The sequence below is a fragment of the Danio rerio genome, chromosome 17, assembly GCF_049306965.1.
Source record: "Danio rerio strain Tuebingen ecotype United States chromosome 17, GRCz12tu, whole genome shotgun sequence".
Classification (NCBI taxonomy): Eukaryota; Metazoa; Chordata; class Actinopteri; order Cypriniformes; family Danionidae; genus Danio; species Danio rerio.
The window spans coordinates 6,290,001-6,302,500 of NC_133192.1; the positions used below are offsets into that span (position 1 = coordinate 6,290,001).

Sequence of the window (12,500 nt, forward strand, 5' to 3'; positions counted from 1 at the left end):
TATGTGACAGGCTGTAACAGAAAGTTGCTTCGGCTGCGGCTCGAACCCCTCGAGCTCCTGGTCTGAATCCTCCATATTTGTACACTCTAGTTAACCAGGGCTGCCAACTTTGGCTGAGGTGCCCATAAGTCCCGCCCACATTTGTGTCAGAAAAGCGAACGTAAATTTAAGAAGCGTAAACGAAACCTCTGAAAGCGTAAACGAAACATCAAGCAGCGAATTCACGAACAATGACGACAAAAAAAGCAGTTTATTTGAAAATCATGGTTGTTGTCTGGTTGTTCGGTGTTTGCGATCATCCTTTTTGCTGCGTGAGAAAATGGAGGTGTGGCGTGAGAGCATGAAAACAGGGTCATTGGCGTGAGTCTCACTGAGTTAACGCTGGTGTTTGCAGTCGGGAGTGTAGCTTCTTTTTCTATGGTTTCGGCTGCAATTTAGTCATATTATTATGGGCCAGACATGCATCACCCGAAGTATTCCAATGGTATTAGGAAAGTAACTGTGTTACGGTTATTTAAGATGGAAACGCTAGGGTTAACACAACATTTAAAACTCATGACTCTTTATGAATGGTGGCGGCAATAGAGCAGACAAACAACCAAATTAAGTGTTTATTTACAAAGTGGATAACTGAAAAAAAGAATATATAAAATAAAGAAAACAAGAATAAATAAATGGTTGTAATAAAGGGGAGGAGGAACAAAAGTGGCGCCAAAGAAAAGAAAATAATATAACAAAACACAACTCTAACTAGAACCCTCAATCTCTATACTACCTAATAAAAGAAAGAGAAAGAAAAGTCTTCAGCGTTTTCTCGCCCTATCTAAACTACACTTCTAAACGCAAACGTAAACAAAACTTACAATTAGTGGCGCACACTTCTAAACTAGTGTGTAAACACATTGGTATCTCCCACGTGTAGCAACATGTAGGTCACGTGACATCTACCCTGTTACTCGAATCCCATGGATCTCGTATATCTGGTAATCAGAGAGAAAACACAATTAGAACACTTTTAAAGATCGATTTCAGCACAAATGATTATAACACGCATAGCACAAGAAACGGTCACATAATCCAGCCATCCAGCAAAACACACAGTCAACCAACATAGCAAACACAAAACAATGAGCAAGCAAAAAGCAAACTAGCTTTCGACTGCACCTGCTTCCTTTTTAAGTGGGGAAGTCTGCTTGTGATTGGACAATGATGATGTCATCGCAAACGGTAATGATGACTGGCATCTTGCTTAGCCAATAGGGAAATGAGCTGGGCGGACCTAAAGAAAATGATAGGTAGAGAAGGAGGGAGAGAGAAAAAAAATACAAACAAACACCGGCACAGATACTGAGCCATAACAAACTGTATTCTAAATACCCTGTTTAAAATTAGTAACTGTAATGGAATACAGTTACTCATGAATAGTATTCTAAATACGTACGGCCGGTACATGTATTCCGTTACTCCCCAACACTGGTCCTCACACTGTTTACTGACGACTTCTACTTTTCCGTTTCTTAGCGGCTGATCCTTTTCCTTGTTTTGAGCATAATCATTGTAAATATTGAAAAGGGATTTTATATTATAAAATATATATATTTACTATTATATATATAATATTTATATTAGATTTTATTTTTATTTTAGATCAGTCTTTCACAACACGCACAGCGATCTCAGATCAGTTCATCTAGACATTTAAATCTGATTCGCAAACTTGTTTGAAGAACCAAATTAGCTAGACCACACGCAGCACAGCTACCAAGCTGACCAATCACAGAGCTTGCGTGATTCAGGTTTATGTGATGTGTAAACACACACAGACAGACAGACACACAAACACACAATATATAATATATATTAAAAGTGTCTAGAAGTAAGTTTGAACAGAGCATATTTTTATTTAAAGATTTTCCATATAAAAATGTGAACGAAATTGAACAAACTCAATACAAAATTACATTTGTAAAGTGTTACCAAAATCAAGATGGTTTCCATTACACAACAGCAGGAACTACTTCTACACATCATCAACAAAAGACACAATTCTAATGCAAAACATATCAAAACTGACTAAAAGTAGGAAATTAAAGCGGTTTACAAAAGAGGAAACTCCTACTAGAGTATTACATCAATCTAGAATGAACACAAAATGAAAAAAAAAGTGTGTGATTCAGGTTGATGTGAGCTGTAAACACAGACTGACACACAAACACACTGAGCGCAGTCGTCCTGCAGTGTTGAGTCCAGCTCTCTCATTGACCTCAGCAGGCCAGGAAAGTCATGCCGTTCCTGCGGTAGACGCTCTGTCAGAGAGAAGAGAAATGTGTTGTGAATTAACTCCACAGACTCTTGTTTTCCGCTTTCACAGACGACACGGCCTGGAATGTGCAGCCGCTTTCTTTAAAGTTTAACGGAGGCTATTTCTGTGTGTTACAAGACACCGTCCTCAGCTATTACAATCGCAGATACACAACAAATGCGGTTAACAAGTAGTTTGTGAATGCATTTAGGGAAACAACGCTCTGATTTGTGCATCACTTCACTTTAAAGACGTCACAGGGGTGATTGTGAGGGTGCACAAAGCCAGTTAAAGTACACATGATATCAAACTAACCATGTTGATTTTGTTAGCTCACATTGCTAGTTTTGTGCTGAACAATTCATCTGTGATTGTCATTAAGAACAAAAAAAACAAACAAAAAACAAAACAAAACAAAACTAAGTGTGTCCTTGTAATCTAAAATTGAAATCTGAAAATGCACTTCCTGTTTGTTTTCAGTAAAATTCTCAAATTACACTGGTTAGCACTGTTGCTTACAGCAGGAAGGTTACTGGTTTGAGTTCCGGCTGGGTCAGTTGACTTTTCCGTGTGGAGTTTGCATGTTCTTACCGTGTTGCCGTGGGTTTCCTCCGGGTGCTCCGGTTTCCCCCACAGTCCAAAGACATGCAGTATAGGTGAATTGGGTAAGGTAAACTGGCCGTAGTGTATGTGTGTAAACGTAAGAGTGTATGGGTGTTTTCCAGTACTGGGTTGCAACTGAAAGGGCTTCCACTGTGTGAAGCATATGCTGGAATAGTAAATAAAGGGACTAAGCTGAAGGAAAATGCATGAATGAATTGATTTCACACCGACTTTTTGTCCAAGCTGTTCACATATTGGCAATAAAAAAGGATTCATTTATGAAAACTCAACCCTAATCAGTGTTGGGGAGTAACTTGTTACATGTAACGGCGTTACGTAATTTAATTAAAATTAAGTTAAAATTAAACAAAATAAATGTGACTGTAATTCGTTACAGTTACTGAGAAAAAATGTGTAATTAAATTACAGTTACTTATGAAAATGTTAAAGCGCACCTATAGTGAACAATCTACTTTTTTAAGCTGCTTGGACAGACATGTGTGTAGGTACATTGTATAGACCGTCATATTTGTGTGATATACACACACACAGTCCCTTTTTTTTTTTAATTTAACAACATAAAAACGGTGGAAAAATTGGAGCGTTTTTTAGGTCGACCGCAACTTGACGTAGGAGTGTAGTCCCTCTGCCCACCAAAATTGATTGATAGGTGCATTACCATATCCTCAGTTTGTTGTTTTTACGTCCGCCATTTTCAGTGTGAGTCAAAGCGATGTCACTAAAAGTACACCCTTACTCGATTTTTTTGATGTAAGGCTCATTGGGCTCATCACAAGATCAACATTCACCATGATCGCTCTCATCGGAGCCATTGTTTGTAACTTTAGGTGGGTTTGCAAACATGACCTTTCATTGCGTCAACCTTAAACTTCAGCCGTTTGCATTTCTTGCATTTACAGAAGCTCCCTGTGATCTTAACTAGGTGCAGCTGGAAAGTGCGAGCGTGTTGCCTCGTGGGCGTCCCTCCATTGGAAATAAATGAACAAACTTGCCTGCAGATCGCACACCAGAAGCACCGCTCGGCGCTACACAGTGCGATACATTTAAGAATTCTAAACATAAATTTCTATTAGGGTACACACATGGCGCTTCAAGTCGGCGGCAGTCCGCAGCACCCAGCCACCACTCAGGACACTTTATATTTCTGCCGCGTCACAGAGCTCCATCTGAATAGTTTCATTTTAAATAACATGCAAATGTGCGTGTCTGAGTGTGCCGTGTCGCGGCTCTGGTGCCTCAGTCAAAGTTAATTCAGTGTGCTTGATTATTAGTCTCAGTGTACAAGCTTGGAACTTGAAACTAGCACACAATTGGCTGTAAAACTATACAAAGACACAAAGGATTTTGTACTCTCTGTTTGGTCTGTGTCCGAGTCGTACATGTACTGCTGAATGCTGATCCTCTCACTCATGTAGCTTCTCTCTGTCTGCCTGTCTGCTGCCAAACCCAGAGCGGGGGAGCTCTTGGCTCCGCCCCCTTGTTTCATTGGGCGGGAAGTCGAAACTAATGAAGCAACACGCCCCTAAAACAGCGAGCTGTGTACACGCCCCCGAAATGACACTTTTTAACACATTATAATAAACAAATCTGAACTGTGTTTTGAACTTAACCTAAACTATCACACTCAGAAGAACCATAATATTAATATTAAATCTTGAAAAAGTTGCTTTGATTTAAAAATGAAAATTGCAGAAATAACTTAAAGGAATTTCTATTGCAAATGCCACAAAAATCATCCTGCATCCTAAACAGGAACTAAAATGTTGATTTTGTAACAACAGTAAAAAAAATGTTGTGTTATAAGGTCTGGTTTTGTGGTGGCTGTAATTTAAAATCAAATGAATATAATCTTAATTCAAGTGATGAAAGATTTGTAAGGTCTTTAAGGTCACACCAGCTTGGTATATATGCTTGAAAATGATTTAGTCGAAAATATCCATTAGAAATGTAAAAGTAATCAAAAAGTAATCAGATGTAATCAGTACCTTTACTTTTATAAAGTGTACTTTTATAGTGTAAAGGTACACTCCTTATTACATTTTAAATATGGTTATTTGTAATCTGTAATTACATTTCCAAAGTAACCTCCCTAACACTGGCTATAGGTGAATTAGGTGAGGTAAATTGGCTGTAGTGTATGTGTGTGAATGTAAGAGTGTTTAGGTGTTTTCCAGTACTGGGTTACAGCTGAAAGGGCATCCACTGCTTAAATCATATGCTGGATAAGTTGGTGGTTCATTCCACTGTGGCAACCCCTGAATAAAGGGACTTAACCAAAAGCAAGCCAAGGAGAGCCATTCAATCAAAACCCTCGAGATTTCTGAAGAACTCTTCCTTTCCATCATCATCTCAGACGTCACTGTTTGTAATTGACACACACGCGCTCAGTTGTGTAACCATCATACTGTACATCATCAGTCATCTGAACTCCCATAAGCACAGTAATAAGTGGTCAAACACAAATATAATGTTAATTACTCACGAACACGACTCTTCTGCCAACACAGATCTGTGTTTTTAGGAACAAAACCATCAGGTCACCACAACCCCGAAGCGAACGGCGAACACAGTCACGGGCTACGTATAAAAATAACAAGTGTCTTTATGAAGGGCGACGCTGAAACTCCTCTGACAGCCTGTTATAGTGCCATTCATTACCATTATTCAACCACAGGCAGCAAAACAAGAGAAACCAGCAATGCACTGTGGGTAAAAAAAAAGGAAGAGGCCGACGAAATCCAAACCCATTCAGGGTGGTAGATTGTTATATATGTCATTGAATTTCCTTGTCATAAAAGAAATGGAGAATGTGAACCAGATGTGCGCCGTTTGGCTGCGTCCTCCATGCGATACAATTTGTTTTTTGATGCGTGTGTTTTTTTGCATTGGTATTACGGCGAACTCTCTTCATTTGTCTGCCGTTTTAAACGGGACACACAAGCGAAATGGAGACAGATCCCAGACGCTACGGAGGAAAACAGACGACTCAAACTAGATACAGGCCCAGAAACATGAACTGTCTGGAGAAGAAAAAAAAACACATACAAAAAAGAAAGGATATTGTGAAAGCTCCCCTTCCACATCGGACAAGCTGGAACTTATAAAGCTAGATTCAGGCTCAAAGGTCCAGGCTTGATTTGCTGGCGACTTCTGTTTCTTCAGGTCATTATCTCTCTGTCCAATTACAGGATCAGCACAGTGGAGAGCAGATTGCTAATCAGGAGCTGGAGAACATCTGATCCTACCCCTGAAACACTTACACCTGCATCTGTACAGTGGATGTGGGAACGCCCTAACAACCAGCAAAGCATTGCTGCATCCCAATTCGCTTTCTTAGGCCCGTTTACACAAATACGTTGTAGTTGTTAAGTGTATACAGTTTGCTACGGTTACGCCTTCCATTCACACTACCCAGGAATTTGCAGGCACTGAAAATACAGCATTTTGAAAACTAGGAATGCACCGATCCCAATATTTGAACCAGGCATTGGTTCAATACAGCATATCTTTGCTGGATCAGGTATCAGCCAGCAGGTTCTGATCCATATCCGATTCCCAACTGGTAACATTTTCAGTGGGTCTCGGAGTGTGTGGCCAAAAAAAGAAAAAAAGTTACATTTTTAACTTATTTTGACTTTTATTTTGAAATGCGTGCAACTATACAACTATGCTGTTTCACATGTGAAATTTCATTTAATTATAGCAACAAATATGTCGAAGCGCAAGTACGACCCTGAATATGTAAAGTATGGATTTACATAAATCGACGGCAAAAAAGACTTAAAGCCTCAGTGTGTCGTAAGTAGCGAGGAGCTCTCACAAGAGAGCACGAAACCTTCTAAATAAAAACGACATTTAGAAACCAAACAACATATTTATTAACAGTTCAGTTTAGTTGATGGTAACTGAACCTTTTCTTACCCTAACCACTGTTTACAGTATTTGTTGTTTTTACTCTGTAATATTTCAATAATTTGATACATTTTGTTAAATGACAGCAATAAAGTATTGTTTATTTGTAAGTCTTGGTGATTTTCTTATGATTTTTTTTTGTCACTACTTGCGTATGTTAACAAATAAATACAAATGAATTTTAATTTCTAAAATTGTATTGTAGTTCCTAAAAATTTGGGTCGCGACTTGATGACCATGTAAAAATGTGAGTCCCATGGCCAAAGCAGTTGAGAACCCCTCCTATATTCTGTGTTTATGAGCCAACTAAGTCATGAAGGCAGCTTATTATAAGGTGTTAGAAAGTTGTCATGTAGGCCTACTACATCCCAAATGTTCTGAAATCATTCTATAGTTTAATGCAGAGGTGAGCAAACTTTGGCCCGTGGGCCATATGCGACCCGCTGAACACTTTCATCCGGCTCGCAGGGGACTTTTTAAAATGCTGCTTCTGAGTAACGGTATGGCTTCAGAATTAGTAAATTAATGATGCAATTACGATGAAGCAGTGGCGCAGTGGGTAGTGCTGTCCCCTCACAGCAAGAAGGTAGCTGGTTCGAGCTTCAGCTGGGTCAGTTGGCGTTTCTGTATGGAGTTTGCATGTTCTCCCTGCGTTCGCGTGGGTTTCCTACGGGTGATCCAGTTTCCCCCACAGTCCAAAGACATGCGGTTTAGGTGAATTGAGTAGGCCAAATTGTCCTTAGTGTATGAGTGTGTGTGTGAATGAGATTGTGTGGATGTTTCCCAGAGATGGGATGCGGCTGGAAGGGCATCCGCTGTGTAAAAACGTGTTGGATAAGTTGGCGGTTCAATCCGCTGTGGTGACCCCGGATAAATAAAGAGACTAAGCCGACAAGAAAATGAATGAATGAATGATGCAATTACAAGTGAATGCCATTTGATGGCAGTATTGCACGCGATACAGTTAGCGCAACCAGTAGAATTAGAACATACTCCCGGATATTGAAATGCACTCGACCTTTAAAAATTTCATGGCTTTAAGGAAGAATGGACAACAAAATACTTCTTCACGAATATCTGACAGAAAGCAGTTGGTCTGATATGCCAAGAAAGTATTGCTGTTTTTAAAGACTACAACCTAAGGGGCTGATCACACCGAATGCGCATTTACATTCCAAAAACATGAGGTGCACCACGCCACCTTCTTGTTGACAAGAAAAAAAGGAATGCGGTGGACTTTTTTTATGTCGCTAGTAGGGATATAACGGTATTGTAAATACCGTAGTACCGCAATAGCAATTTTTTTCGATATTACCTTAGTCGCATGACTTAATAAAACTATAGGTCTTTTGTGAAAAGTTTGCTCAGGCGAATGAAGCGAACAGCCCAGGTGTGGCCATCATTCTTTGCGGTCTATATTCAGATCCAGTAATGCGGAAATGGAGTGTGCTGCTAGTAGCGGGGAGGAAAAAGAGCTGGACATGATCGAACCTAAAGCGGGTTTTAAATCGGATGTATAGAAGTATTTCGGTTTCTGAATCTCAAGTTTTGTTCTGTTTGATAACAGTGGTGTCTCTGTAAGAATGCACAGATCTATAATGAAAGCATTTGACTACTTTAGAAACTGTTTGTGCTCATTTAAGAGAAAATTAGCCGTTTAAAATAAAACATGCAGGACGGAGATGTTTACATGTTATTCAGTGTGTTTGTCTGCCTGTTTAAACCATAGACTGTAAAATATATGGACGTAGTATCCGTGACGTCACCCATAGGTTTCTAAAGAGCGCAAAAGAAGCCACAAGTAGGCGCGGCCAACCGTCGCCATTTTGTTCGTGCGTCATCACACCCACGGCGGGATACCAAACAAGGGCAAAGAGGCGGAGAGTGAGCAGAACTACAGACACCTGCTGACAGTTTGCTTGGACCCGGTTCAGACACCTGGTTTACTTTGGGAGAACGCTTAATACTTTTATCACCTGTGACTCGTTTGTGTTCTGACCACTTGTGCTTGGTTGTATACTATATCAATAAAGTGTTTAGTCTTTTAAAAACACTGCTGTAATACATTGAGCCACTAAACATTGGTCTTATGACGTTTCTCAACAGGAGGAAAACGTGAATTACTTCCAAACACTTAAAATATAGTCTGTGTTAGTAAATGCAAGACTATTGATGAAATCCAGCATAACACTGTATGACAACCCTTCAGATGACTGTTCTAGAGCCTACAGCAAATCAATCTGACAGATTCTGGAGTGCATTACAGCTCTAAATATAAATTTAAACGATAAATGATCTTAAATAAAACAAATACATGTATAGAGATGGTATATAAGTATATAACTTTACTCACATGGGAAACGGAGGCCACGTGAATGGTTTGTGAGCACAATTAAGTGCACTCAGCATGACATTCCATCAAATAATTGTAGGAAACAAGTCCAAAAGACAGTTGACTGTGTAAAGCCACATAAAACAACACAGAAATACGATAAATAAGCCGAGTTCAGTGGCTAATCTGTAGGATTCAGCTGAGGTCACGTGACGGCGACCAACGAGACCTAGCTGTCAATCAAGTGACCACTCCCTTAATTATGCAAACTTAATATAACTTAATATAAAGGAAACGGATGAGTTATAAAAAATTCACCCCCTCACAGTTGTCATGAAGGGTAATATTAGCTGTATTAACCAAAACCTTTTTTTGTACCAGGCTGTAAACACCTTTTTTTTCTGCTGTAAAGTTGGCCATTCTAACAGTGGGCTCAATTGAAATTTGCTCTGTTTTGGAGCCAGGAGCGGCCAGGACTAGCGGAATTTTGGATGAATTGCAGTTTTAGTTACTTCCGTATTGGCTTCCTGAGAGAGAGCGGGAGGTTGCCGCTTGGTTTAAACACACCCGAATATAAAAAGTATCCTGCACTTTTGCTCCTCTGTAAATGGCATGTACAGAGGCTGATCTGGGATCAGTTTATTGTACGGAGCGCGTCTGTCAGCACTTATACTTTACTGGTTCAGAGGTTGCATATAATAGGCGACGATCGATGCACAGCTTAAATGTAAAGAAAGTGGAATAGAATGGTAAAATACGGGAACATTTCTGCAAAAACGGGAGGGTTTAGATCAGGGGTGGCCAACCCTGTTCCTGGAGAGCCACCTTCCTGCGGATTTCAGTTGCAATCCTGAACAAACACACCTGAACCAATTAATTAGGACCTGAACACCACGTGATAATTACAGGCAGGTGTGTTTAATAAGGGTAGCAACTGAAATCTGCAGGAAGGTGGCTCTCCAGATTGAAGCCTTAGCTGGATATTTCACTTCACTTAGAGCTGTTACACAATACATGGAAAGGCATTTTTTAAAAAACACAATTTGGGCTCTTGAGGGCATTTAGAATGACCAAAACAACATTTTAGATGTTTTACAGTGTGCTCAGTCTGACATTACCCCCTTTCACACAGTGATACCGGTAAATATCCGGAAAATTTACGGAACGACTTTACCGGTATTTACAGAAAAGTGCTGTTCACACAGGCGAGGACGTTACGGAATTTTTCCGGAAAAGAGCATTCACACATCCATTCCAAAATACCGGTAAATTCTGACATCATTCACCACAAATGAGCTTTAAACGGCTGCGCTTGTATTTGTAAACATTTGACTAAATTACAAACTCTGTGGATGATCAATATTGTGAACAACTTTCGCAGGATCACTTTCGCATGTCGAGATGTTCATAATATGTGCGTGTGCAGGCGCTCACAGGCTGTTTCACAGGCACACGCAAAGCTTAAAGGTAAACAAACAACGGCTTATCATAAGCATGTCATCGATGATTATTTACACAGTTGACATAAAGAAGAACATATAAACGTTATCTGACTAACTTCTAGCAGCTAAATGTGTCTGGAAAAATATTCAAAGGTTTTTATTCTCACAAACCGCGCGGACGTAAATGCGTCTGACTGTTGTGATTGGCTAAAGCAGACGTCTCACGTCAGCACGTTCTAGACGTGCACGCGCTTATTACGGGAATCTTCCTTCTGCGTTCACACAGCGCAGCATTCCGGCAAATTGCCGGTAATGTTACAACTTCTCTTTCCGGAAAATAGCCAGAACGAATTTACCGGTATTTTCAAAAAGGACCTGTTCACACATACAACCTTTCCGGAAAATTGCCGGCAATTTTCCGGAAAGGTCTGTATGTGTGAAAGGGGCTATTGACAAAGGCCTGACATTGGGTTCTGACATTAAGCCGATTTTCATTTACAAACAAACTGCAACATCCCAACGCATTGGGGTAAAACATCAATTTGATATCTTCTGATCTACCACTCCCTATCAACCATACTGAAGATTACAATACTCTAGAAACTGCATACAAATACCCTAGATACCCAGATAGCAAGAACATTTGGGCCGAATGTGGGTGATAGATGGCACATGTGGCTGAGGTATGGCATGGCTGAACAGATATGGGCCAGATTATTACCATATATGTTTTGCCATACATTCAGAAAAGGCGGGAATTTTCTTCTGGCTCACAGCTCCTTTTGCAGTATGTGGGCCAGTTAACAAAAAACACACAAGAGCCTAGCAAGGCTGAGCTATGGCCGACATCGGTTGACATCAACTTCTGGCTGACTTTGGGATTGCATTTGGAAAACACGTGAAACTGAACACAGGTGCATCGTTAGCAGACATCTGCCACAGCATTTAAATAACCCACACCCTGCTGAAAAGCCTTAAATTGAAACCCTTTCTGAAATGAATGTCAGATTTAAACAAGCATTTTCAAATCCATAGGAGAGCGCAGTGTTCAAAGTTATTTTAAGTCAGTTTATCAGTGGACTTTGATTCTCCTTCACTCAGTTTGTCAGATCGAGCATGAATGGCGCTTTATTAAATGCTGGATTTTTTCCCTCCCTCAGCACAGCAGAATCTCAGTTACATTCTCCATTGCACAACATGGCAGGCTTAGTTTCCAACATAAAAACACACATCCTTGAGGAAGCCGAGAGAGAGGGGTTCCCTAAAGATCCTGAAAAACAAATAGGCACGAAATCCACCCTGATATATGTATATAATGTACATGCCGAACGGGAAGCGATGGAGATATATCTGAGGGAAGAGTTCCTTCCTGCGTGGAATATATTATTCGCACATGAGAGCTGTCCTCCCGTCTGCTAATTATTTATACTTCTCAAGCGGGAAACAGCACACATTCAACCTCCCGTACTGTTATTCAGATACATCAAATCAATCTAAATAAATACTAAATGCAGTACCGGTCAAAGGATTGATAACAAAAGAAGTCACTTATGCTCTGCTAGACAGCATTTATTCCATTTAAAACTACAGTAATACTCTGAAATATTTGCAATCACTGTTTTATATGTGAAATTATTTCTATTGTTCATTAATTCGCTTTGATTTAAAGCTGAGTTTAAAGCATTATTATTGCAGTCTTCAGTCTCGAATGATCCTTCAGAAATCATTGAGAAAAGATGATCTGTTGCTTAATTATGGTCGGTGTATCTTTTGGTCATAAAATGGAAATGGTCCGTTTTTGATTTTCGTTTTAAATTTTAAAAAACTAATATTGAAATAAGGCGTTTTTCTTTTTCATGGTGAAAAATGCAAAAGTAAAATTCAAAAA

General features: G+C 39.8%; 2 protein-coding genes across 4 annotated transcripts in view; one reads left to right on the forward strand and one right to left on the reverse strand.

Moving 5' to 3' along the window:
• The window catches only part of cdc5l (CDC5 cell division cycle 5-like (S. pombe)), a 453,211-nt gene that overhangs the window by 101,763 nt on the left and 338,948 nt on the right, over positions 1-12,500 (forward strand). The window lies entirely within an intron of this gene.
• The window catches only part of supt3h (SPT3 homolog, SAGA and STAGA complex component), a 267,830-nt gene continuing 257,207 nt past the window's right edge, over positions 1,878-12,500 (reverse strand). For 2 of the 3 annotated variants that reach the window (XM_021467143.3, XM_073927195.1), the window contains one exon: positions 1,878-2,306. In XM_021467143.3, the coding sequence (XP_021322818.1) occupies positions 2,265-2,306 (42 nt within the window). In that variant the 3' untranslated portion in view covers positions 1,878-2,264. The remainder of the gene's footprint in view (positions 2,307-12,500) is intronic. The other variant, NM_001002625.1, reaches the window with a different exon arrangement.